At 52.5% G+C, this 27,621-nt stretch overlaps 1 protein-coding gene across 5 annotated transcripts; it reads left to right on the forward strand.

Moving 5' to 3' along the window:
- The first annotated feature begins 3,054 nt into the window (after positions 1-3,054).
- Positions 3,055-27,188, forward strand: Msi1 (musashi RNA binding protein 1). Of its 5 annotated transcripts, none has more exons than XM_074060595.1 (15): positions 3,055-3,159; positions 3,329-3,369; positions 3,935-4,016; positions 4,118-4,202; positions 7,117-7,158; positions 8,868-8,960; positions 12,259-12,307; positions 13,743-13,825; positions 14,430-14,547; positions 17,822-17,902; positions 19,470-19,526; positions 22,400-22,468; positions 23,178-23,365; positions 23,761-23,824; positions 25,379-27,188. In XM_074060595.1, exons 1-14 carry the CDS (start codon positions 3,101-3,103, stop codon positions 23,800-23,802), a joined length of 1,089 nt encoding a protein of 362 aa, XP_073916696.1. In that variant the 5' UTR covers positions 3,055-3,100; the 3' UTR covers positions 23,803-23,824; positions 25,379-27,188. The 5 variants fall into 5 exon arrangements, with proteins under 5 accessions (XP_073916696.1, XP_073916697.1, XP_020034663.2 ...); XM_074060596.1 differs by having other exon boundaries at positions 23,211-23,365; XM_020179074.2 differs by lacking the exon at positions 19,470-19,526.
- The last annotated feature ends 433 nt before the right edge of the window (positions 27,189-27,621 follow it).

Below are 27,621 nucleotides of genomic sequence, written 5' to 3' on the forward strand. Positions count from 1 at the left end.
CAGTTTTCGACCAGGTGCACCTGGCTCACGCCTGTAATCCTAACTACATGGGAGGCTGAGATCAGGAGGATCAAGATTTGAGGTCAGCTGGGGGAAATAGTTCTTGAGACCCCCATCTCCAAAAATAACCAGAGCAAAATGGACTGGTAGAGTGGTTCAAGAGGAGGTAGAGTGACAGCTTTGCAAACGTGAAGCTCTGAGTTCAAACCCCAGTTCCATCAAAAAAAAAAGAGAGAGGAGATGAATTAGTCTCATCTTCCCTATGAGCAATTTCCTGATTTAAAATTGTGTATCGTCCTATCTCTGATTTGTCCCACCTTCCCTATCTCCCTTTCCTTTCTCATAGCACTTAATTGCTATTTATCTAGCTCTTATCTCTAGAAATTAAGCTTCATGATGGTAGGTGCTGAGAATATAGTACTTGGATCAGTGTCTGGGATGTAGAAGGTGCTCAATAAATGTAGAAGGTGCTATATCATCTTAGTGCTTGGGCAAAACGTCATTTCTCCACTATCTTTCTCAAGAGCATTTAAAAAAATTATAGCTGGGCACAGGTGGCTTATTCCATATAATCCCAGCTACTCAGAAGGCAGAGATCTGGATTGCAGTTTGAAGCCAGCCTGGGCCCAGAAAGAAGCTACACCTACATCCTCTAATCTCAGCCTAAGGATCACTTTTCCTTAATACTACCAAGATCCTCAATTTACCTCATAGATGCATTGTCCTGTGAGGGCTGCCCCTAGAAGGACTTGTTGCACCTAAGGTGAACAAAGTGAACTGAAGCTGTCAGGTGGAGATGAACCCGAAGTGGGAGAGGACTCCTCTTAAGTCCACCCACACACTACTCTGCTACCAACCAAAAGGAAATAGACACTTCCTCCTTCCAGGTCCAGAACAAGGGTGCTAGTATATGACTCCTATCTCAAACTACTTCTTACACAGTCTTGGTTGGCTAAATGGTCCTTACCACTTCCTATCCTCACTAGCAGGCAAATCAATGTTTATGGATCCTTGGAGTTCTACACACCCAGCGCCCCTCAAGAACCCCATGATAAACACAAGGAATCTCAAGTTCAGCCCTAGGAACGTTCAGATCCCTAACACCGGGGATAACACCTGCTGACTGTCACCTGGGTCTCTCCCAGGACACACCTGATGTTCCCCAGCTGTGTTGAGAAGGTAACCATCCTGTGTGGGATGCTCCCTACCCCCAATCCAGGGGATGCTGAGAAACTGTGGGACAGAGCAGGAGGGTACAAACAGGAAAAAGCAAGTTTGTTTGTAGTGTCAGGCACATAGGGTGGCAGGATATACCTGCTGAGAGTTCCCCCAAGGTTGGGGTGGGCGGAGGAAAAAAGTGCTAAGTGGAGGGAAGAAGCACCTCCAGGTTCTTATGCTCAGAGCTGGGGCACACATTAACCAAAGGTGTAGGAATACAGGATGGACGTGAAGGTGGGCGGTAAAGGGCATGCCACCACCGATTATCACTGGGTTGGTTATACTGGCTGGATTTAAGGAAGAGAGGAGGTGAGCTGGGAGGGAGGGGCTTCCGTGACAGAGACCCCCAGCAGGGATAGGCACTGTGATGGGGCGTTAGCTGCCTTAGCCTCGGCTTTGACCCTTTCTTGGCTGGTTTCAGGGCAGTAAAGGATCCTCAGGCTTGGATATGGAGGGGGGAATGAGTGGCCTCTGGCTTCAATGGACATCCAGGAACCAGATGGACTTTCTTAGAGTCCTTGCCAAGCTGGAGGGAGGCAGTTTTAGGGGTGGATGAAGTGGTTTGGGTGAAAGTACTGGGGAGGGGGGAATCCCCAAGACCCAGAAGATGGGGGAGGAGATAAAGAAGTTCGCCTGCACGGGGAGTGGTCTCAAGATGAGACGGACAGAGCAAAGTAACTCCAAACGCAGTGGGTAGGTAGCTCAGCTTCTTCCAATCCGATTGGACTGAGATAGAATTCTGCAAAAGAGGGGGTCATTCGGAGGGGAAGATACACAGCCGTGCCATCGGGCTCCTAAACTGGAAACGGGAGACTCTAAGAGACACTGACTTCTTTCCCAGCTCAGTAGGGAGCGGGCGGCGAGCGTCTGGAACCCGATTTCCCGAATCCAGACAGGAGTTGGAATGGGGCTGGCAAGAGCGAGACAGGGAGAGGTTTCTCATAATGAGGAGGGGGGGGGGGGAGTTTAGGGGACGGTAAACTGGGAACCCACACTCAGAAAGGGGGATTTCTCAACAGACCATAGGGACCACAAGCGTGGAGAGAAAGAGTTGAGACGGATTCTCTCTCTAGACAGCAAAGGCAGAAGGGATAGGGGAAACTGATACGGTTTCTACTGGGGTGCTAATGGAGGCTCCCTACTCGGGACGGGGGACACTGAGGGGGTTCCCCAATTGGATATGGGATACTAGGAGTGGACTGAGAGCCGCTAAAAAGGAACTAAATTAGATTCAGAAGAAATTGGGGCTCCCAGAGCGGCTTCTCGCTCCAACTAGGGGAGATTGAGGAATTCTCACCAGTTGGAATGGGTGGGGATTTGGAGGATACTAAGGCTATCTCCAACCCGGTCCAGGGAGATTGGGAGGCGCCCTTAAATTCTGGATAGCGGGGACCTGAGAGGGAGGACAGGGCGAGAGGGGGGGGTGTTCCCGATCCGGAACCGAGCTACCTTGAAGACACCGGGAAGCGTTTCATTCCGGGAGGGCGTTCCCGCGGCCCGGCCCCTGCGCTGGTGTGGGTGGGGGGTGCGGCCGCGCCCAGGTCCCGGCCCGCACCGGGATTCGGGGGGTCTGTCGCCCCCGGGGACCCGAGAGCACGGCGGGAGGGGGGTCCCGGCGCCGTCGCCTCCGCGGGCGCCCGGGCGCGCGGGCGAGCGCGGGGCTTTATGCGCGCAGGGCGGCGGGGGGAGGAGCCGGCAGGTCGGCCCCCGGCGGGCCCTCCCCTCGGCCGTCCCCGCCCGCCCGCCCGAGCGGGGTCGGGGGAGGGGGCAGCATGGCCTGTCCGTCCGGCCCCCTTCGCCGCGCTCCTCATCTGCCCCGCGCCGAGCGCCGCCGCCGCCGCCGCCGCCGCCGCTCCCCTGCCCGCGCCGCCCGCGGCTCCCGATGGAGACTGACGCGCCCCAGCCCGGCCTCGCCTCCCCGGACTCGCCGCACGACCCCTGGTACGACCCGGCCCGGCCCAGCCCGGCCTGCCCGGCCCGCGACCGCCCCAGCCCCGCCAACATGGCCGATCCGGGTCGGGCCGGGCCTCCCCGGGGCCCGGGCCCGCGCCCCCTGCGCCCTGGCGCCCAGCGCTCACGCGGGCCCTTTGTGTCTCTCCTCCTCCCGCAGCAAGATGTTCATCGGGGGACTCAGTTGGCAGACTACGCAGGGTGAGCCAGCCCGGGAGCGCCCGTCGGCCCCGCAGAGCACCCTGGACGCCCCCAGCGCCCCAGACCCGGGCACCCCAGCTCGGCCCTGCGCCCTGCTGACCCCGGGCACCCTCGTGCCCTCTTTCGCGCCCCGCTCGGGGACCCCGAGGGCGCAGGGCGATCCGCGAGTGCGCACGGCCCTGCGGGTGAAGGGGAGCAATAGAGGGGTTTAAGGGGCATCAGGGGGGTGGGCTGGGCCCCCGGGACCCGCCAGCGACAGCGCCAACTCCGCTCGCACCTGCGGCTCAAACTTTTTGTGAGGCGGCTCCCGGAGCGGCGGGAACCCGGCCGGAGCGGTTCCCCCCCCTCCTGCCCAGCTCGGCCCTTGGCTTCCCGGGGCCCCGGTGGGCGCCAGGGGGCTCCTGGAGAGGCCGGCAAGCGCAAGGGGGGGGCCAGGCTGTGGAGAGCGCGCGGGCAGCTTGGCGCGGGGGCGGCCGGGCCGCGCCGGGGTCACCCGGGGCAAAGGACGGGGGAAGGGGGAGGGCGTGGGGCCCGGGCTGGTCCAAAGGCGGGTGTGTGGTTACAGAAGGGCTGCGCGAATACTTCGGCCAGTTCGGGGAGGTGAAGGAGTGTCTGGTGATGCGGGACCCCCTGACCAAGAGATCCAGGTGAGCCCCTGACTCCCTCCTCCTGCACCCGGCTCGCCCCGCTTCACCGCTGCCACTCACTGCCATGTAACCATCTGCCTCTCCCTCACTACGCCGCGCAGGGGTTTCGGCTTCGTCACTTTCATGGACCAGGCGGGGGTGGATAAAGTACTGGCGCAATCGCGGCACGAGCTCGACTCCAAAACAGTGAGTGGCCCTCGGGGCTTCGGGGATCCTTAGGGAGAAGGGAGGCTGCGGAAGGAGACGGCCCGCACTCTCCCCAGGGGACAGTCGGACTGGGTCCTTGAGGAAAGGGAGTTTTCTGAGTAAAAGGGTTGCCATGCTTTGAAACTTTGTCACTAGAGTTGGGGGCAGAGAGGAAGAATGATCCCAGGTCGCGAATGAGATGCTAAACCCTCTCTCCGTAGCATTGGTGAGGGAAGAAGCAGTTACTACCTCCTCCCTATAAGTACTAATCTTAATGCCTCAGAGCTTGGGGTGGGGCTGGGTCCCTCCCCTAGCCCAAATTGAGTGAGTCAGGGCTGCAGTGACCCACGGGTGGCTTCTCTGAACTCTTAACTAGTATTTGGCTCTGCTGACACCCCCCCTCCCACCTAGACCAATGGCAATGCATCACTGAGTCCCCTCTCTCCCTCCTCCGCCGACTTTGGTCAATGAGCTCCTTGCTTTGTGTAGAAGACACGGACCTGCTTTGCCCATACAGGGGATTTATGAGACGAGAGCCAGCTTGCTTGGGGAAAAAAAAAAAGCACTCTGAAAACTAGATCTTAGCAGAAGCTGCTTGTTTGGCATTCAAACTCCTGCAACATTTTGCCACTGTCCCACTGCTCCCCAATGTCTTGAACCCTGCAGGGGGCGCTGGCGGAGGCCAATTCACGGGGAGAAGGAAAAGGAGAGAATCTGAAGAGGGCTTACTCAGTGATGGGGGTGTCTGTCTGCCAGGCGGCTGGGACAGTGTGAAAATCTCCGTCCACATTCCGCCCCCCCACTCTCCCCAGGCCCTGGGCCTCCCTGCTTGGGTCAGCCACTGGCTCCTGTTTACCTGCAACAATGGCTGGTTGTGCCCAAGAATTTGTTAAATTACCGCCTGTCCCCAGCTCCTGTTATCTGCCCAGTGGCTCCTACTCCTCGCAGTAATGAGCAAATGAGGCCAGGCCTCGACTTTGCCGGCTCTGAAAGGATCTTCTTGGCGCAGCCTGAGTGACCCAGGCTGGGAAAGGAGAGACAGTGGCCTATTGTTTTTGGTGATTATCTGCCATCAAGCTGCCTGTTCTCCTACCATCCCCTGTCCTCAGAATGCACTAGTGGCTTCTGCAGAACTCAGGAAGCTGAGTTTAGGGACTGGGGTTGGGGACTGGAGTAGTGGAAGATTGATAAGCAGGAGGAAGGATGGCGAGATGGGTATCCTTAGGACATAAGGACTCACCAAGGGCAAGGAATTTGTCTGTGTTTGGCATCTCTGGGCTGGGGAAGGGGGTGAGAGGAGGTTTACTGTGGAAATCTATTTGGGGTTCTGACTTTCACCTTTTATTTACTTGTTGGATTTTATTTATGTTGCCAGCTGTGAGTCAGAGTGGAGGTGGGTTGTGTCAGGGACTGGGTACACGTGGGTCTGGGGGAGTGTGGCTTGGGCACCATCTCCCCATTAGGGTCTGTGCAGGGGGACTGTTTGAGGTATGGAGGTGGCTAGGGAGGCTGCATCTAGGAGAAATAGAAGGATAAAAATGTCCATAGAGGTATGAAATCAAAACTTCAGTCAGGGGCAGTGGGTGTCTTTTTTCTTGAGCCCAGTGGGCCTTTGCTAGAAAGGGGATATTGCCCTGGTGTGGACTTTGTGGGTTTCATTATCTGTAGGCAGATTCCAGTAGGAGAGCTGGCCCCTTCCTGGTCTGTGCCATTCAGGCAGGCAAGCCAGAGTCAGTTTCCTAGAATGAGACTGAGTTTTGAACAGAAGGGACTTTGGGAAAAGATAGATCTTCCCTGTGATTGGCTGGTGAACTTAAATGATGTCCACCCATGTGGGTGGCAAGAAACTCTCTTGCCTCAATAGGTCCTGCATTGATCACAGTTTCTCAAGCCATGTCTCTTGCTGTTTGTCAGCACTGCTAGAATACCCAGGTGGATCTTGATTTTTCCCTCTGATTGTTCACAGCCAAGGGCAAAGGTGGCCTCCTGATAATAGCACCTTTGTTTGTGCAATGAAGGGCAGTTCACAAAGGGCCGCTTTCACCTACGTTATCTCTTTTGCTTCCCTATAGCTGCCTCTGGGAAAAGAGGGGTGTGATTATCCCCACTTTGCAGATTAGGGAACTGAGGCCCAAGAGGGGCAAACAAAATTACCAAGATCACAAGCCCCATAAACAGCCCAGAGTTTCTAAGTCCCATGCCCTTTCAAGTCAACACTCTGTCTTACCTGAGCCTACTTGCATTTTTAGGAGCTGTTTGCTTGCAGCCTGCAGAAGGGCTGCTAGAGGCTGGAGGTATTGGGCAAACAGAACTGAGACTATTCCTGGTGATTCTGAACTCTAATTTTGTAGCCTTTCTCAGGCAAAATGTATTTCCATTTGCAAGGCTTCCAAAGTCCAAATTGCATGCCTTCCTAGATAGTCAAGTCAGTTAGGCAAGGGAGGCCCTCAATGTACCTGACACTTGCAGGAACAAGAGTGGTTTATATCAAATAATGTATACACATGTGAGTAAAAGTAAAAACGATAAAATTTAAAAAGAAAGAAAAAACGGTTTAAAAAAAAAAAGTGTTTTATGTTATTTTTGGTTCTTGTTTTGTATGCCTTATCTCAAGTAATCTGCAAATGACCCTTTGAGACTGGTACTATTATTATTTGTCCATTTTGCAGGTGAGCTTGACCCTGAGGCTCAGAGAGGTTAGATAACTTGTCTAAGGTCTCACAGTGAGGAAGTACACAAGTTGGATTTGAACCCAGTCACTTGCTTAATCATTATGCTTTCCTGCCTGAGATTGTTGTGGTTTCTGTCACTTTTGTGTCTTGAGATGAGAGGTTGTCAAGGCGAAGTGCTGTATGGTACCGATCTAAAGTGTGATAACCAAAGACCCCTTCTGACCATCCCCTTTCTCTTTCAGATTGACCCTAAGGTGGCCTTTCCTCGGAGAGCACAGCCTAAGGTAGGTGTATCTGGCACTGGGAGGAGCTCTCTTACCTTGGGCTACTCTGGACAGTGATTTTCCCAATAGTCTCTTCTATGGCAGATGCTTCTGGAACCTGTGTTTTGAGTGTTTCTGGAATGGACTGGGGCAGGAAGAGGAGATGTCTGTTCTCTGTATAATGAAGAAAATATGCATCTTTCTTAACTGTCTTCTGGGGTAGACTGCAGAGGGGATTGGGAGAAAGGAGAACTGCTCAGCAGACTCATTTTCCTTTATTTGAATCCAGTAGAGTATGGACCCTGAGTCTAATTCCAACCTCATAGATCACAGCCTCTGTGCCTGGAGCCTCCAGGGGTCAAACACAGGGCAGGCTTGCCCCCTGAAGCTGAGCTAGAGTTAGGTTGATCGAGGGAGCTTACTTCTGACTCCCCCTGCCCCCATTCCCAGCCACCCTCCTACCTCTGGTGTGAGGCACGCTGGACTTGCATGTGGGGAGTGGGGGGAAAGTCTGTCACCTGTTGTCTTTCAACTTGGGTTGTCTAGGGCTGCTCTTTCAAGGACTCCGTTTGGTGTTCTGAGGAGAGGGGCAGAAAATGGGTTTCTGAGTAGTTGAACAACATAGCACTCAAAACTTGTGGTATAGGGTAGGGGCGTCAGATTTGATTCTAGGCCTCCAGGGGTCAAACACAGGGCAGGCTTGTCCCCTGAAGCTGAGCTAGAGTTGGGTTGAGCCAGGGAGCTTACTTCTGACTCCCCCTGCTCCCATTCCCAGCCAGCCTCCTACCTCTGGTGTGAGGCCTAGATTTGATTCTAGGCCTCATGACAAGTAGGCAGATCTTAATTGTTAAGCTATTGACTTTAGGAGACAGAAAGGGCAGTTACAGGATAGGAAGTCAGAACAGAACCCTTGAGTGTGCTGACTTATCATGTGTCTTAGGACTGGATCCATCTCCAGGAGCTCTCAGTTTCCCCCTTTATGCGGGGGTTGGTAGGAAGCAGGGGGCTTTAAGATTCTGAATTCCATTAAAGTCCCTAGCTCCTACCAGGGCAAAGAGAGAGGGACAGTTTTAGGAGACAGGAAAGGGGCATCTCTGGAAGGGGTCCAGCAGAGGGCCTGAAAGCAATTATGGAGCAGGTATTCGAAGGAAGCCACACCAGGGAGCACATGGTTGGAATTGGGTTAATTCCATTAAGCAGTTTGGTGACAGAAGGTGCTTTAGTGTTAGGATGGGGCTGGGAATTGCCGCGGATTAGCCATGCGCTCCTGGGGTAATTAGGACCATGTGTTCTTCCTAAAACAGGGTTGGGGCCATGGGGCTGCCAGAGGTTGTGTTGGGAGGAGGTTGATGAGGAAAATGTCGGCGTTAAGTTCAGGGAGACCCTGCAATGGCCTTGGTGTCTCCCAGGAGGACTGGTGGGGTCTTGGAGCTAGGCTGTGGGTCTGGGTCATTGGTCCGCCCCCTTTCCTGTGTGAGTCCTTAGGGAAGGCATTTTCTAGACACACTCCAGGGATGGAGGCACACTCAAGCCAGCCAGGGTGTGGGGTACACAGCTGCCTGTGACAGGCCTAGAGGCAGGGGTCCAAGGGGGAGCTTGGGGGGCCTTCTGAGAGGCTAGGGCCACAGAGAGCTTGTCAGCTGGCATCCTGGCAGGGGGGCTTGAGCCCCTGCTGGTGGTGGTAGGCCACAGGACTCAGATGCCCACTTTCTCATTCCCTCCCCTAACAGATGGTGACTCGAACGAAGAAGATCTTTGTGGGGGGGCTGTCAGTGAACACCACGGTGGAGGATGTGAAGCAATATTTTGAGCAGTTTGGGAAGGTGGGTCTTAACTCGGTGCAGGGGCGTTGCTTTCTGGGACTGTGAAAGTGTAGAATGGGTCAGTAGCAAGTGGGGACTGGCTAGGTCATCCCAATTCCTACAAAAAGTGAAAGGGGACTGGATCCTTCTGTGGGTGGTACATGGGCTCTTGGCCCATCTATGAGCCTCAGACTCTCAACATCCCCAAGGAGAGGAAGCCACCCGGTAATGTGCCTTTTGTTGCCCTTCCCCTGAGTTTTTCTCCTGCTTATCTGCATTCTCCCAAGGGAGGAGGTGCTCCAGTAGCCAGTTCAATCCAGTCACCCCTTGGCCTCCTGGGAGTTTGCACCTGTCCAGGCCAAGGGCAGCTGTACCTTCCCCCACCCCTTCCTGGGGAGGATGATAATTTCTCAATAAATATGACTCCCCACTGCAGTCAGTACACTGCATGCAGATGGGGCACTGGAAGCAGGAGCTGGGGGGGCTGCTGATTTCTGAGGTATTGGAAACTTAAGAAAGCACCCCAGATTCTGATCTGACCCAGAAGATTGGTTCTCAGCTCCGCGGTGCATCAAGGTTGGATTTTTGGGTCTGCAAAAAGGTAGGAAGTGTGGCACTGTAGACAACAGGGTGTCCCCAAAAAGGTGACCAGTGTGTACTTCGAGGTCCCAAGGGAGATGGTGGAGAGGGGTCCAAGTCTGAGGTGTAGTGGTGAAGGGGGCTGCTTTGCTTGTGCCAGGTGAGACAGAGCAGAGGTTGGTCTCAAGGCATCTAGCTCCCCAGCAGGCCAAGCTGGACGAGGCTCGGGAGATGGCCTGTGAGCTGAGGCTGGTTGAGGGGGTCCACAAGCCAGAGGATGCTGACGTGTGGGGGCCAGAGGCCTCGGCTCAGGCGTCTCCTTGGGGACCTGGGTCCAGGATGCAGGGCAGGCCCGGCCTGGGCCCCAGGAGGGAAGGGCGCTCCTGGGAAGCAGCAGGCCCGGCTCGGCTCCGGCGGGGTGTCTTTGTGTCTGAGCGCCGAGCATTAGCGCTCGCACTAATCTGATCCAGCAGCTGTGATTGGAGGCCGCCTGCCCCCGGGGCCGGCGTTGCCATGGCAACCGGGCCCCAGGAGAAGCCGTCAGCGGCCGCGTCTTTTGTTCGGGCCTAAATCGGCGTTGGCATGTGAAACCGGCCCGGGGAGGCCAGGGGGAGCCGGAGAATAGGCTGCCAGGGAGCGAGGGGGACAGCCGGGAATGCCAAGGGCCCCGCGGCAGGGGGCTCCCCCGCCCGGATCGAGGGGCCGCCACCGTGGGGGGAACAATGGTCAGCCGCCATGGCTGCCACTCAGGCTTAGCGGCCGCCGAACTTGGCGGCTCCCACTGGTCAGCAGGCTTCGGTCGCCTCCCCTCCCCCTCCCTCCACCCCCCCCCCCCCCCGCCCGCGCCCCCCTGTCCCTGGGTTCCCATGGAGACCAAAGCCTATTAAGGACACTGGGTGTGGAGCCTCCCTCCCCTTAGCTGGTCCCAGGAGGGGACATCGGTGGGGGTACCCTGGACCCCCAGCCACTTTCCTTGCTCCCTGCCCTGGCCTCAACCCCACCGCCCCACTGGGGGTCTGCATAGCCAAGGCCCAGGTTGAAGGGTGTTGGAGACCAGAGATGCTGGATTTGGAAGGTTGGGTGGAAGACAGCCGGAAGGACTGGATTTGGCCTGAATCAGTTTGTAGGTCGGGCAAGAACTCAAAACTGTAGGATTAAGGATGAAGGTGTGGCTGGTTCTTCTCTTTATTCACTCATCCATTCAAAAAATAATTGAGTACAAGTCAACCTGCTCAACAGAATGGTGACGATGGTCATAACTGACAGAGACCCTGTCCTCATGGAACCTTGAAGCCACTTCAGGCTCTCTAGCTTTGCCACCCTCCCCCATGTGACTGTGTGCAAGTCCTCCATAATAATGATAATAATAGCTGCTATTTATTAAACACTTGCTAAACCCCAGGTAGTTAAGGGTGTTACATGCACTCTCATTCAACTCCTCCCCAAGAGACAGTCACTCTTATACCCAGTTCCCAGGTGAGGCCTCAAAGTCATGGAAACCTGAATTCACTTGCCCAAGGTCACCTAACCAGCAAGTGCAGGATCAGCATTTCAACCTGGGCCTGTGCTTTGATCAAAACCCTTCTTCTTGGTTTCTGTTTCCCATTGCTTAAACAAGGGATGGGGAAGATGTGCTGAGCCTGAAGTGTCCCCCCAGTTTGGACAGGCCAGCTGATTTGCGATTTGAGACTCAGAATGTGGCCAGAGAGATGGAAGCAAGGGTGGCAGTCTGCCGCAGGAAGCTCCTTGGGAAAGAAGACGTCATTTCCCCTCTGAGATGCTCCAGGGTTCCTGCTGAACCAGTCTTGGTTCCCTAGCTAGAGGACCACCCTAGTTCGGGGTCTACACATTCCACTTTACTGAGGCAGGGGAGACCCCTGAAAACACATTAAGGGCCTGGAATGGGGTGAGGAGAGTGGGGGAAGCTGTACCCCTTGGTTTCCTTTATCCTTTGCATGACTGGCCATTTGGGGGAGGGTCAGGCCTGCCAGCCCCAATTTCCTCTAAGGTTGAATCAGACAGGAGAGCAAAAAGAAGGATGAGGTGCAGGCACAGGGAAGGAGGTGGCTCTCCACGTGTTTGAGAGGATGGCTGGAGGGAGTAGCACATAGCTATGTCTGGGGTTCAAGAGAGGTGCCTAATGTAAACCCTCCCCTTCCTTAGTCCCTTCTCCTCCCCCAATCAGTGGAAGGCAGGCAGCCCAGTCACTGAACTCTACTTGCTTTAATTACAGCCTCTAGCTAAAGGAAACCTCAATTAGAGAAAAGATCTGTACCAGGAGAGGGGAGTCAAGTCTGGCTGCTGCCCTGTCCTCCTGGCCTTTTGCAAAAAGGGAAGAAAGAGGCTTTTGCTTCCCTGTCTCATAATCTTATTCCTGTATTTCCTTCCCTAGCCGTTGCTCTGTGCTTCTTCCTTCTTGGTTAGGTTCGGGACTTGCTGTGTGACCTTTTGGAGGCAGTTTTACCTCTCTGAGCCCATTTCCTTATGTAGCCAGTGGAGGTCTTCCCCTGCAGGGAATATTGGGATGATGGGGATAAAGTGCCAGCTTAATAAATGCAGGCTGATCCACTGAGCATCTGCTGGTTGACTGGGGTGCTGTTGTATCCAGGGAGATTGTAGATGGAAACCCATTCCCTGAGTTTGGAGCAGATTTCAGATAAAGTCTGGAGCGGGCAAGAGGGGAGTGGGTGAAAGGAGCTCCTGGTGTTTGGTGGGTCTTCTACGGCAGGCTGTGTTTCAGGTGGATGATGCCATGCTGATGTTTGACAAAACTACTAACCGGCACCGAGGTGAGTGCACCCCTCCCCCTTCCCAGGCTGGGCTGGGGGGCCTTGGTCAGCCAGGGGGCTGCAGGTCACAGCTGCCCTTTCATCTCTCCTCCTGACATCCTATCCCTGAGGGTCTGCAACCTCTCCAGGGCCTGGCCTTACAGAAGGCTTTTGTCCCGAGTTTCCTGTGCTAGAAACTTGTCCAATTGCAGCCATGGAGAGAAGTAGAGGACAGCCCCCCCCTTCCCCCCCCAGCAGCACCCTCCACCTCCGCCTAGGCTTACCTTGTCCCTGGTAACTAGAGCTGAGGCCAGGCTGCCCCTGGGGTCAAGCTGACTCCACAGTCCCAGGCAGTCTGCTCTGCCCTGTCTCCTGCCCCAGCCTTCCTGCCCCCACTCCGTGAACCTGTGAACATTGGGCCATGCTGTGTGCTCTGCCTGATTTTGTTTTGTTTTTGGGTTTTTTGATGGTACTGGGGTTTGAACTCAGGGCCTCACGCTTGCTAGGCAGGCAATCTACCACTTGAGCCACACTGCCATCCCATTTCGTGTTGGGTAGTTTTGAGATAGGGTCTCTTACACTATCTGCCTGGGCTAGCCTTGAACTGAAGTCCTCCTGATCTTGCCTCTTGAATAGCTAGGATTACAGCATGAACCACTGGTGCATGGCTCTCCCTGGCTTTTCTAAGGGCCTTGCCTTCTGAGAAATTTCATCCAGCCCTAGGGATGTGCAGGAAGAGGCTGGGCTGTTTAGCCTCAGGCCTTTTGGCCTTTTGGCTGTGTGTGTGTGTGTGTGTGTGTGTGTGTGTGTGTGTGTGTGTACAAAGGTATGTTTGGGTATGTACACCTTTGTATAAGTTGAAATGAATGTTTAGGGATATTCTTTCTTTCCTCTTTGGAAAGCCCTTGAGGGAGAGAAAAGGCATATTAAGTATACAGTTGTCCTTCGTTTCTGTAGTTCTGCATTTTCAGATTTAAACAATTTCAGATGAAAAATACCCAGAAAAAAAATTACATGTAAAAGGTTGGGGATGTAGCTCAGTGGTAGAGCACTTGCCTAGCATGTGTGAGGCCTGGGTTCAATCTCCATCATCACCAAAAAAAACCCCTACACACAGCGTGGATTTTGGTATCAGTGAGAGGGTCCTGGAACCCATCTCCCTCTGATTCTGAGGGACGACTGTATTCTCATGGTACCTCTGCCACTTTCTAACTTGCTGTGTAACTTTGAGCAAGTTGCTTCACTTTGCTGAGCCTTGGTTTGCTCATCCATAATTTGGGACCAGAAACCCCGTCTCACCTGGTAGTTGAAAGTCTCCTTGTCTGTGGGCAGAGCCTTTCATTAACTCCCAGACACTTGGCCACAAAAGAGCAGCAGTGTATCTATATGGCCTGGGGGGAGATGTTGACCATGACCCTGGTTCTGACCCTGCCCTTGCCCCTTCTCCAACCTCTAGGGTTCGGGTTTGTGACATTTGAGAGCGAGGACATCGTGGAGAAAGTGTGTGAAATCCACTTCCATGAAATCAACAACAAAATGGTGAGCTAGATTACGCCTATAATCCCAGCTACTCAGGAAGATCTCAGTGTGAAGTCAGCCCGGGCAAATAGTTTTCGAGACCCTATCTCAAAAAAACCCTATCACAAAAATGGGCTGGCGGAGTGGCTCAAGGCGTATACCTTGAGTTCAAACCCAAGTACTGCAAAAAAAAAAAAAAAAAAAAGTGAGTTGGATTGCATGGAGGTTGAGGTGCAGAGAGAGACCGGGGCTCCAGCCTGAGCCAGCCAGAGAAGTTCTGGGGTTCTAGAAGCAGTCAGGGCTTCACGGTGAGCCGGGCAGAGCCTGTTCTCCTACCTCCTGAAAAGGTAGCAGAGAGGCAGTGTCACATAGTGGTTAATTGGGTCCCTCTCTGAGTCTCAGTTTCTCCATCTGTAAAACGGGACTCACAGTAACAAGAAGGCTGTGATAAACCTGGTATAAGCATCCAATGCAGGCAGGCAGGAGGACTTTCGTACATTGCCTTGCATAGACTGCCCTGCATAAATGACAATTATGAAATTCATAATGAAGAGATGTCTACCATGGGTTGGGAGGGGGAGAGTGACTTCAGCTGTGGGAAGGACTGACTGTTGTCTCACTGCAGGTGGAATGTAAGAAAGCTCAACCAAAAGAGGTGATGTCGCCGACGGGCTCAGCCCGGGGCCGGTCTCGAGTCATGCCCTACGGAATGGACGCCTTCATGCTGGGCATCGGAATGCTGGGTACGTGCTAGGCCAGCACCTGCGGCTTCTTCCTGCCCGGAACTGCTCCCAGGGTTGCGTGGGTGCTGCATCTCCTCTGTGGTCTGCCCTCCCCACTGAGTCACAGAAAGCAAGGCATCTCCACAGGTCTGGCAGTCCTGCCCAAGGTGGGGTTGGTTTGGTTGTAGAGTGCTGCCCTCTTGTGGTAACCAGAATAGTCCGGTTGCTTCATATTAATTGGTACTCTGTCCATCCGTCCAGTCTCTTATCCTTCCATCCACCTGTCCAGCTGTAGGTATAGAGCAAGTGTGCCAGGAATTCCAACAGTGACTTTTCTGAGATGTATGGCCCGTCAGGAGAAGACAAATAAGTGAGGAGATAAGGAGATTTAGATTTAGGGTGCTCAGGGAGAATGGTCATAGGGAACTGGACCAAGACTTAGAGAAACCAGAAAATGAGGAACATTTTTGCTGAGTCTGCAGGTTGAGCAGGCGTCAGTTACAGCAGGGGATGGGAGAAATAAGGGAAAAGTGTTCCTGACAGAGGGAAGGACATTCACGAAGGTCTTTGGGAGGGTGAAAAGAAAGCTGCCTCTTCTTATTCACTCAACTAATTTTTAAGGGGTTGCTTTTGAGGGGCAGGACCTGCTCTCTTCAAATGAGAGATAGGAGTAAGCGAACACCAATTACCACAGCGTGCTTGGAGGCTGTGGGAGGCCTAAGGAGGCACCTACTGCCCCAAGGGGTCAGGAAGCCTCCCTGGAAGAAGCAAAGACTGCAGTGAGCCTTGAAAGTGAAGTACAGTTGGGTGCTGGTGGTACACGCCTGTAATCCTAGCTACTCAGAAGACAGAGATCAGGAGGATCACGATTCAAAGCTAGTCCATTGCAAATAGTTCGAGAGATCTTAACTTGAAAATACCCAACACAAAAAAGGACTGGCGGAGTGGCTAAAGTTGTAGAGCAAGTGTGAGTTCAAACCCCAGTACTGTCAAAAAAAAAAGAAAGTGCAGTCAGTCACATTCTGGGCCTCGGAAAGGATGTTGAATTGAGGTTGGCCCCCAGGAAGCTCACAGTCTCCCTGCAGAGACAGATGGAATATACAGTACAGTGTTTTTTGTTTTTTGTGGAGTTTTTGTGGGATTGGGATTTGAACTCAGGGTTTCATGCTTACAAAGCAGGCACTCTACTACTTGAGCTGCACCTCCAGTCCATTTTGCTCTGGGTATTTTGAAGCTGGAGTCTCAAAAGCTATTTGCCCAAGCTAGCCTTGAACTGTGATCCTCCTCGTCTCAGTCTTCCATGTACCTAGGATTACAGGTATGAGGCACCAGTGCCTGGCAGTACAGGGGTCCTTTATGCCAGTTATGGGGGTACCCCACAGAGAGGTGCTCTGGGACTTCAAAGAAGGGGGTGTGGTATAGGCTAGAGGGTCAGAATTGTGATCACAGGACAGGTGGGAAGGAGAGCGCTGTCCAAACAGGGTACAGTCTTTCTCTTGAAGGTTTTTATTGTTGTTTTTAACTTTTTATTTGGAAGGTTACAAACTCTCAGAAGAGTAGCAAAAATAGAAAAACATAAAAATATATAACATAAGCCAGATATGGCAGTGCATACTTATAATCCCAGCTACTCAGAAGGCAGAGCAGACGGATCATGGTCCAAGACTAGCATGGGCAAAAGTGAGAGACCTTATCTGAAAAACAAACTGAGAGCAAAAGGACTGGGTGCATGTTTCTCAAGTGGTAGAGCACTTGCCTAGCAAGCTCAAAGCCCTGAGTTCAATCCCCAGTACCACCAAAAAACCCCATAACATAAAAGAACATACCCACATCATGGGAGTCACCTGGTAGCATTTGATCCCATTTGCTTTATCATTTTCATTGTGTGTATGTGCGTGCACACAGGCATGTTTGTTTATACACACGCATGATGATTTTTCCCTGAGTCACTTATGGGCAAATCATATGTGTCATGACCCTTTACCTTTATCCATAAAATTAGGAATCCTTTAATGTACCTACAATATAATTGCCATCTTCTTTCTCTTTTCTTGCAGTGCCCTCTCACCCCCAGCAGATATCTTACACAAGTGCTCTACCACTGAGCTATATCCCTAGCCCTTGTTTTGTGAGACAGTCTAACTGTGTGACCCAGCTGGCCTTGAACTCATAATTCTCCTATGTCTTACTCCTGAGTGCTGGGATTACAAGTGGGGTCCACAACACCTGGCTTTTTCTTCCTTTTTTTTTTTTTTTCTGTGTGGTACTGGGGCTTGAACTCAGGGCCTTTACCTTGAGACACTCTTTTTTCGACATAGGGGCTCTTGAACTGTTTGGCCGGGGTGGCTTCAAATTATGATCCTCCTGATCTCTGTCTCCTGAATAGCTATGATTACAGGCATGAGCCGCCAGTGCCTGGCTTTCTTTTTAAAAAAGTGTTTATGAGCTGGCTTCACTGTCGTTAAAAAAAAAAAAAAAACACCAGGCATGGTGGCTCATAGCTATAATCCCTGCAGCAGGAGGAGGCCAGCCTGGCTACATAGGGAGGCCCTGTCTCCAAAAATTCAGGAAAGAAGGAAGGGAAGAAGGGAAGGAGGAAGAGAACAAAAAGAAAGGACATCTAATAAATAGTGAGACAGATGGTTAAGAGCCTTGGTGCCAGGCAGATCTGAATTTGAATTTCAGTTGTACCACTATTACTAGCTATAGGGTTTTTCTTTGGGAAGACAAAAATCAGCACTTAGAGAAATCATGAGATATGTTCTGATGGTTATCAATGCTGTGAAGGGGAAAACAAAGGTGCCATGGTGGGAGGCAGGGCTGGGAAGACCTGTCCGTGCTCAGTGAGACCTCATTTGAGGAAGAATTCTAGACAGTCGACATACATAGCTTGTGCAAAGGCCCTAAAGTGGGGATGAGCTTGGCAAAGTTGAGAAACAGCAGGAAGCCAGTGTGTGGCTGGAGCTGAGGGAAGGAGGGCAGAATGAAGGAGATTTGGATAGAAGCCAGGCAGAAGCCAGAGCACCAAGGAGTTTTGGTAAGGGAATTGGACTATTCTCAGCCAGTTAAGTCTCGCCTCTCTGGACTTCAGTTTCCATGTCTCTGAAACAAGGCTCTTAATAGTATCTACCTATTGGGGTGCTTATGAGGTTTAATGAGATAAAAAAGCACAAGGCTTGGCATGCAGCAGGTATTTGGATTACCCATGATTGAGGTGGAGGAGGGGAATGAGTGGCTCAGATCCCCAGTGAACAGGATCCCAAGTGTGGGTGACACTGCCCCTTTGCCCCATCAGGTTACCCAGGTTTCCAAGCCACAACTTACGCCAGCCGGAGTTACACAGGCCTCGCTCCTGGCTACACCTACCAGTTCCCTGGTAAGTCCTGCTCCGTGTCCCTCTGCCACCAGCATGTCCCCTGTGCCCAGGCAGTCTGACTCCTCAGGGCGGTGTCTGGGGTGCATGGCTGGGGGTCTGCCTGCTGGAGGCTTGGAAGGAAGGGCACATCTGAGGAAGGAGGGCCTCTCCCATCCTTCTTCTCCCAGCTTCCCAGAAGCTGGGATGGGAGGCTCCTGTTGTAGTCCTGCATGGCACCATTCTGTCCCAGGCCCTTTGTCCTCTGCGTGCCTTTTGCCTTTCTGTCCTCCCCACCCTACTCTACTGTTGCCACTTCCACCTAAGAGGCCGCCGGGCTTGCAGAGGGGGATCCCCCGCTCCAAAGATCATGTGGGGCCTGCCTCCAGGGATAGACACATTTACAGTGACTGGAGTGCTGTGCTGAGCCCTTGCAGGGTCGCAGAGCCCTTTTGCTAAATGCTGAAGAACGACTTCAAACCTCTATTATCACCACTCTCATTTGTAATTCAACATGAAGGTAACACTGGACCTTAAATAAGTGTCAGGAAACCCATCAAAATTCTGGGTGATCCTGAGTACTCAGTGTCGTTTTCTTTGAAAGATCGAAGATCAAACTTTGGCAAGGCTTTTATTTGTTTTTGTGGCACTGGGACTCCAACCCAGGATCTTGTGTATATGCTAGCTGCCAAGTACTTTGCTACTGAGCTACAGCGTTAGCTGTTATTTCTTACTTTGTTTGCAGTGCTGGCTATCGAACCCAAAGCCTTGCACATGTTAGGCAAGTGCTCTACCACTGAGCCGCATCTCCAGGCCATTTTTTGGTCTTATTTATTTGAGGGGTCGCTAGTACTTGCGTCCTCTGCCCCTGGGGCTGTTATGATGGCTAAGCTTCCCAATAACCCCCAGGGAGGGGTGACTGTCCTCTTTGTACAGACAGGAAAAGGGAAAGGTACTCAGGCAACTTGACTAGGAAGTGGTGGCACTGGAAATGGAACCTGAGCCCAAGTCCAGCCTATTGGTTGGACTGCTCATCATTAAAAAAGAAAAAGGAAAGAAAAAAAAAGTCAGGAGCGAGGGGCTCATGCCTGTAATCCTAGCTACTCAGGGAGTAGGCAGAGATTCGTAGGATCGAAGTTCAAAGCCAGCCCAGGCATAGTTTGTGAGACCCTATCTTGAAAAAACCCCATCACAAAAAAGGGCTGGTAGAGTGGCTCAAGATGTAGGTCCTGAGTTCAAACCCCAGTATTGCCACAAAAAAAAAAAAATATGGATTATGGGAAGATTATTCTTTGGAACAATCCTTACTGAGCCTTCTAAGAAACATCCAGAATCCTAGCATGAGCATTGCTCCATGCCCAGGGTATAGGTGGCAACTGCTTGCTCTTTCTCTCTTCTTTGTCTCTCCTCTCTGTGTTGTCTGTCCCACCCGCCCTGCCTGCTGGGGACTCCTATCATCATCCCAAGCTCTTGGGTCCTGTGCATGGCCTGTACCCTCACCCAGTGTCCCTATAGGTACATTTGTCCCCCCTGGGGTGTGCCTGAGGGGCCTCCCCTCCTTCCTCCTAAGTTGTTTTACGTTTCATTTTAGAATTCCGTGTAGAGCGGACCCCTCTCCCGAGCGCCCCAGTCCTCCCCGAGCTTACAGGTCAGTTGCTCGGATTTCCTATGTCTCATAGGCCACATGGGGAAACAGAGAAGGGCCCAGGGACCCTGGGAAAGCTAGTGGGACCCTTTCCTCCTGCCCTCCAGCCCCCTGGCTGTGGGGACACAGCAGACTGTGTTTGGGCACTGACCGGTCTGTGTAGCTCCTTGCCCCTTAAGGGTGGGGCATAGAACCATGCCAAACAGATGGAGGCAAAGTCATTCATTCATCCTTTTGGCAAATATGTAGCACCTCCTGTGTGCCATGTACCATGGAGGCTCTGGTATCCAGCAGTGAACAGGCCAGGATCACAAACTCAGAGCACAGTGGGCCTGTGGGGGGTAGGGGAGAGACACTGCCCACAGGAGTGGGCATGCCTACACTCGGTGCCAGCCTGTCCTTCCAAGGGGATGTAGACCTGGTACCCTCACAGTTCATCTCTCCAGAGAAGCCAGAACCCAGATTTGGCTTTCATGTGAATTTTTTAATTATTTAAAAATACTGGCAACAAACTCCAAATTATCAAGACACCATAGGCCAAATGAAATGTATTGAATCATCCAGTCTGGCTTTAGCGATGGTCATTTGGGACTTCTGGGGTCACAATGGTCACTCGGCCATTTCTCTGGCTGGCACTTCACCTGGGCCAAAGAGCTGAGCTGTGGAACTGGGTGAGGCCAAGTGGAGGGCTGTGTGTGCACAGGGTGGGCTGCACGGGGTTTCCCTGTCCAACCTGCTTCTCCCCAACTCTATTCCATACTCTTCCCCCATCCTGGCCGTGTGTGGAGATATGAGTATGGACGCTGCTTTAGTTAAGACCTTCCTTCCAAGGGCTGTGCAGGGTGCCCCCAAAGTGGGAGAGGGTGAAGAAGGAAGGAGACAGAGGAGGAGATAGAGGCTCCACCACGAAATGAGGGGCATTTGATGAGCAATTGGGGTGAGGAGGGGTTCATTTTACTCATGTAAGACCTCTGGGTTGGCCCTGGGAACAAGTAGGGTCAGGTCTCACAGAATATGCAGGCTAAAGAGGGACACAAAAATCTATCACTATAAAGAAGTGATTTCTTTACATTGTGATAAAACTCGCTGAGGTTGGCTACTGTCCAAAAACTAGACCTCAGCGCGTTAGTGCCTGCACACCTGACTGGAGAGGTGTCCCCTCTATGGATGTCTTGGAGGGGAGATGCGGGTCCCTGGGCTCAGCAGTTCTTGGGAGTCTGGGGTCTGAACTTTTTCTGAGGAGAAAAGGAAACTTGGGTGTTTCCTTCATGTTTCATGTGGTCAGTACATGCTTATTGTGCCTATGCTGGACCACGCCCTTGGACACCAATGGTTGAGTTAAATAAGGCTCCTTCCTTCTGGGAGCTGATAGGGAGGAAAACAAGTGAGGTATTTCAAAAGGCTAAGTTTCATGGGGCAGATGAAGCATGGAAACTGTGCTAAGGGAATAGGGTGTGGGTGAGGGGCTGGCGCAGGACGAGTGTTCAGGGAAGGCTTCTCAGAGGAGGTGATTTCTAAGAAGGAGCCAGTTGCCTGGGGATGTGGCTCAAGTGGTAAACCACCTGCCTAGCAAGCACAAGGCTCTGAATTCAAACCCCAGTACTGCCTGCCCTCCTCCCCGCTCTGCCAAAAAAACCAAGGTGCCAACTGTATGAAGCTCTTAGAAAAGACCCCTCTGAGTTACAGGAACCATACAGTTCTAGATTTGAATCTTCCAGCCCAGTGACTTTGGCAAGGGTGTTCAGGACCCCTTGCCTCAGCTGTAGTTCAAGGTCAAGGTCACTCAAATAGCTCCGAGGGGTGCTTCTTGGAATGGAAGCTTAGTGTCCTGAAGGGTTGCCAAATGCAAACTCTGAAGCCCTTAACCCCAGGGAGCTCTCAGCTGAAGCCAACAGGTTATTGAAGTAGAGGTCCTACCAGGGGTGGAAGCACACAGCTGTAATCTCAGCACTGGGAAGAGGAGGGTCAAGAGTTCGAGGCCAGCTGTGCTACACAGCAAGACCCTGTCTCAAACAAAATTAAGCAAAACAAAAAGCAAAGGTCCCTTCTATTTCTTCACCAGACATGTATTAAGCACCTGCTGTGTACAGACCAAAGTGCTAGGTGCTGTGGAGAGTGGATGCAGACAAGCAACAAGGGAAAGGCAAGGCCCCTGTGTCTGAAGAGACAACAGAAGGGAAACTGCAGGGGCTCCTGGCATGGCTCAAGCAGTAGAGTGCCTGCCTAGCAAGTATGGCTCCCTGAGTTCGAGTCCAGTACAAACCACCAAAAGCTTAAAGAGAGAGAGAGAGAAAGGAAGAAAAGAAAAAAAAAAGAAAATGCAAGGGGGCTGAGGGAATTTGGGAGTTTGGGGGCTGATTAGTCAGGGAGATCCTGATGGGTACGCTGGGGAAGAAGGGGAGTGAGGGACACAGGACACACAGCAGAAGGAACACAGCAAGGCTGTGGCTTCCAGTGGAGTCTGTCCTCAGCCAGTCCCCCTTGAGGCAGGAGCCTGCATTTCTGGCTAGTCAGTGATGGTTGCGGAGAGGGACACAAGCTTCTGGCTGCTTGGGGCCAGGTGGTCCCTGTTCTGCCAAGGAGCCTGGAGAAGGGGCAGCAGCTCAGAGCCACCCTCTGAGCCCAGGCATCCAGGGGGAACCCGAAGCTGAGCTGCTCACTGGGAAGCCATCTTCATCCTTACCTTTCCCATCCATTGGGTCAGGGCACAGGATGGTGACCCAAGGTGGCTTATTTCTGTTTTGGCCCTGGGGCCACACAGACCCCCCGCTCTGAGATGGGGGTCAGGCAGGAGAGACTCTGCCCAGATGGTGGGCTTCCTTCATTGCCACTGCCCCTTCCCTGGCTATGCTGAGTACCCAAACCTTGCCTTTCAGCCATTCCTCTTACTGCTTATGGACCAATGGCGGCAGCAGCAGCAGCAGCAGCTGTGGTTCGAGGGACAGGTGAGGCCTTCTGGGAAGGGAGGGCAGAGGGCAGAGAAGCCCAGAGAGGAGAGGAGGTGGCTACTGTTACCTCGTGGTGAAGGGGCCCATTTATTCACTGAAGTGTTAATTGAGCACCTACACTGTGTCGGACATTGTACCATCACTGGTGATCCAGCCAGGAGTGACGCTGGCAGGGCCTCTGCCCTCTGGAGCTTACAGGCTATAGGGGCATCAGAATTAAAAAGACCATAATTCTGTAGGATATCTGCTCTGGGGGAAGTCTGGTACCAGAGGAGCTCTCCAGCTGGGGCCTCTAGAGAAGGCAGGAGAAGGGCAAACAAGGAGGAAGAAAATGCTTCTGGCTGAAGAGAGCACGTGCAAAGACGTGGAGACCAGTTAGCATGGCAGAGTGCAGGACTAGGGAGTGGGGACAGGAATCTGGGGCCACAGTGTGACATAGGTCAGCTATAGAAAAAGCACTAGGCGACAAGCTGGAGATAGGTTTGATGGGGCTCACCAGGGATGGCTGCTGAGTGGCCGGCCAGGAGGTGGTGGGACCTGGGGTGGCGACAGTGGTGAGGATGGACTTGGAGCGATCTGCAGGGATAAGGCCACAGGACTTACTGGGATGTGGTGGTCAAAGTCAGGGTGGGCAGAAGAGGTTGGAGGGATGCTTTGGGCCACAGTGGGTGCTGGGACTATCACCGTCTTCTTTCTGGGTTGTCAGGCTCTCACCCCTGGACGATGGCTCCCCCTCCAGGTTCAACTCCCAGTCGCACAGGGGGCTTCCTGGGAACCACCAGCCCCGGCCCCATGGCTGAGCTCTATGGAGCAGCCAACCAGGACTCAGGGGTCAGCAGTTACATCAGCGCCGCCAGCCCTGCCCCCAGCACCGGCTTTGGCCACAGTCTTGGGGTGAGTGGCCAGGCCTGGTGGCCTCCATCTCACCCTCCACCCTGGGAGACTCCCAAGATGGGGGAGGGAGAAGCCTTGCCTGTCTTCTCAGGCACAAGGGGAAGGAGAAGGTATGATGGATGGGAACAGCAAATGTCACTGAGGATTGCTGTGGAAGTTAGCATTCAGGTAGTAGACATTTAAGCATCACCTTCTAGAAGCCTGCATGCAGGTTTCCAGAGGGTACTGACTACATGCAGAGTCCTAGGCCCTGCCTTGGAGAATCTTTGAGCAAGTCTGTTGTGGGGTGATAGGGCAGAAAAGGGCCTGTACCTCACCATGGGGTCCCTGCGCCAGAAAGCAGGAGCCCGGGGCTTTCCCCAGCATTCTAGGAATCTTAATTGTTTTCTTTTCAGGGTCCCTTGATTGCCACAGCCTTCACCAATGGGTACCACTGAAGCAGGGGACAGGAGGCAGGAGGTGAGGAGCTGGGGAAGGACATGGGGCAGGGGTGGTACCAGGGAAGCTGATATTGGGTGATGTTGTCTGGGACATAGACCCCATTGCTGTCCTCAGAGTCCACAGCCCACTGCGGGAGAGAGACCTTTATCCAGCAGTGGTCAACAAACAGGAAAAGCAGCTCCGCACACTACAATTTTAAATCTAAGTTTAAACCACAGTCAGGCAGGCAAAGATTCTTACAGCTGACAACACCTAGCATTGGTGAAGGTACAGGGGAACTGTAAACTGGCCTCAGGGGTCCCAAAGGACAGTTTGACAGTACTTATCCAGATTTTAAACATTCATGCTCTTTGACTCAATAATTCTACTTCTAGGCATTTATTTTAAAAACTGCAAGTAGGGCTGGCAGAGTGGCACAAGTGGTAGAGCACCTGCCTAGCAAAGCATGAGGTCCTGAGTTCAAATCCCAATACTGCAAAAAATAAGTAAATCAGAAAATAAGAGAACCTGCAAATAGCTGAAATGACCATCAAAAGAAGAGTAACTAGATAAATTAGAATATATGCATATAGTGGGATATTACACAGCTATTAAAACGGGATACCTTTGACACATGGGTCTGGATCACAGTGCCTGGTGGAATGGTAGGGCATCATTCATTCAAATACTGAACCCTATTCTGGTACACACAGCAAGATGAACAAGTGAGACAACTCTCTCTCACTGTATAGACAAAAGTAAAGCAAACAAGCCAGCGCCTGTAATCCTAGCTACTCAGGAGGCTGAGATCAGGAGGATCTCTGGCAAATAGTTCCCCAGATCCCATCTCTAAAATAACCAGAGCAAAATGGACTGGAGGTGTGGTTCAAGCAGTAGAGTGCCTGCTTTGCAAGTGCAAAACCCCAGTCCCACAGAGAGAGAGAATGAGATAATTTCAAACAGTGTGTAGGGGGCTGTATTCAATGAGGGGTTCAGAGAAGGCATCTTTGATTTGGCTGGGTGTGGTAGCATGTGCAAGAAATCCCAGCACGTGGGAAGCTGAGGCAAGAAGACCGTGAGTTCAGGGCCATAGTAAGACCTTGTCTCAAGAAAAAGAAAAAGAAAAAGCCACCTCAGTGAGAGCCTATAATCCTAGCTACTGGGGAGATGGAGGAATCATGATTTGAGGCCAGCTGGGGCAAAAAGTTCTCCAGACACCCGCACGCATCCCAACCACGTGGTGACTCACACCTGTCATCTTAGCTATCAAGGAAAGCATAGTAGGAGGATCTCCATCCAGGCCCAAACCAGACCTCGTTTAAAAAATAGGACTGGTGGAGTGGCTCAAGTGGTAGAGCGCCTGCCTAGCAAGCTTATAAGGCCTTGAGTTCAATCCTCAGCACTACAGGGGAAGAAAAAAAACAGACATTTAAATAAATCCAGCCATTCAAAATCTGATCAAGGCCCCATCCAAATGGGGAACAGAAAGTGAAATCTGTGAACAAAGCTGTCCTGGGAGGGGATTGTTCTGGGGGCTCCAGAGAGGGAGAGAGAGGCCGGGCAGGCTCCCTACAACCCACCTCTGTCTTCCAGCGCCCCAGCCTGCAGCTGACTGAGGACCAGAGTGAGCCAGCTAGGGGGCTGGGACACCTCAGCCGCAGCCGCCCCGCCCCCACCGCGACTCAGCCTGCTACTGCCTGCCCCCTTCCCCTGCCCTACTGCCCTGAAGTCTGGCTCCCCTACTAACCTCCCCCTTTCCTGCCCTTGGCCTCTTTCCACACCTGCCCCTCTCCCTGCCTGCTTTTATTTATTTTGGATTAGCCGGATGCCCTCCTGTCCCCTGGATCTCCCCTCTCCCTTCTTGGGTCTGCCCCTCCCTCCCTGCCCATGCCTCTCTAGGACTCCTGCCCCCCCCAGAAGGCTTTTGTATTTGTGCATTGTAGAATGAGGGCGGAGGGAGCCTGCTATACACTGCAGCCCCAACCCTTGTTTTTTTTATTCTGACTTTCCCTCCTTTGCTCTTTAACTTTTTTTTTTTTGCTTTTTTTTTTTTTTTTTTTTTTTAAAGAAACCGTTTTTAAACTATTTCTAGGTTTGTGAATGTGAAGCCCCAGGCCGCAGGGGGCAAGGGGCCAGGTGCCCCCCACCAGCTGAGAACAAAGTGTGTATGTGGGTGTGGGCCCCTGGCCACCTCCCTCCAGCCCTGGAGAGGAGGGCAGGGCTGCGGGCAGGCCAGGCCGAGCCCCTGGAACCGTCCTGTATCATATGTAAATACTGTGAGGCGAAGCCCCTGCCCCTCTCTCTCAGACCCCCTTGGGGGTGAGGGCATTGCCTGATCCCACAGGGCAAAGGTCTGTGTCCCTCCCCCCCCACCCCCTGTTTTTGTCCCCTCCTCAGACACCATTACTGTAAGCTTGCAGGCCTCAGCTCTGGCCACAGCAGGCCCACTCTCTCAGGCCCTCGGGGTCAAGGCCTTGGGCCTGCTCACCCTGAAAACCCAGTTTGGGGGCAAGGGGCGAGGGAAGAGACGGGCTTGCCCAGAGCCACTGCTGGAAAGGAATTAGCTCTCCGAAGGTCTCCCCTGCCCCTGCCTAGGTTGGACCTTCATGGTTTTTGCTCTGAGCCCCTTCCCCATGAATGGGCCTCAGGGGGCACTTAGGTAAGGAGCAGATGCCAGGGGAACGCAAAAGGCTTCTCAGGGAATCCCCACATTCTCTCACTGAAGTTTCCCACCACGATGGTCCCGTGGCCGGAGCCCTTGGCAGCCCCTTACCCTGGAGCCCCTGTCAAAGGAAAAAGGCTCAGGCTGTGAATATGAAGTGTGACTTGGCCAGGGTGGTAGGGCTGAGGCCTACCCACTGTTGTCACTGTTCTGTGTCTCTCCCCTTCCCCCAGATCTGAGGTTGGGGGCCTATGCTCCCTGCCCCATCATGGCCCACCCTCTCAAAGCACCCTTTTGGAGAGTTAATTGTCTGTATGAGGTGCTCAACCTATCAGCCCTGGGAACACAAAGCAATAATCTTTATTACCAAGACGCTCGGCTGTTTGTGTTTGGGTTTTTTCTTTTTTTTTTTAAATGTTCCCTAATAAAAGAGAAGCTGCATTTTATTGGTTTTTATGTTTAATTTTCTACACATTTGAGCTGAGTCCTAAGAGACTTAGGTTCCCTTTTCCTCCCATCCCTGGACCCTCTCACCCCATTGGGCCCAACCATGGGTTCAGGGCCCTGGAATTCCGTTTTCTGATTTGTTTGGGGAATTTTTTTTTTTTTTTTTTTTAAGATGTTACATGGTGTTTTGAAGCCAGCAAGTTACCATCCTCCCGTGTCTCTTCTCTCCACATCTGTTTCTTTTTCCAGGTTTTATTTTGTTTTAAATTCCTAATAAATTATTTGAAAACGGTGCTAAGCTTGTGAGTGCCTTGTGTCTCTATGTACATCCCGGTCTAGGTATTCTGGGGGCAGCTTATTTGCCTGCTATAGAGGCAACAGAACTCCACCTCTATCCTCTTAGGGTTCCAGCCCAGGCCCCCAAAATTAAATAGACATAAGACAGATTAACAGGAGAAAGCTTTATCTATTTACTAAAAGCTTTACAAGGTGTGGATGCCTTCAAAAAGAAATGACCCAAAAGAACCAGGTGTGGTAATGCCCATCCTGTAATCCCAGACTCTGGAAGCTGAGATAGGAGGATCTCAAGTCTGAAGTCTGTCTGGGCTACATAGTGAGATGCTATCTCAAAAAAACAAATAAACTCCAAGTAAATGTTATTTGAAAAGAAATGACCCAAAGAAGCAGGTAGAGGTAGTTACTTATATACTGCACTGAACTGGACAGA

The sequence above is a fragment of the Castor canadensis genome, chromosome 18 (genome assembly GCF_047511655.1).
Source record: "Castor canadensis chromosome 18, mCasCan1.hap1v2, whole genome shotgun sequence".
Classification (NCBI taxonomy): Eukaryota; Metazoa; Chordata; class Mammalia; order Rodentia; family Castoridae; genus Castor; species Castor canadensis.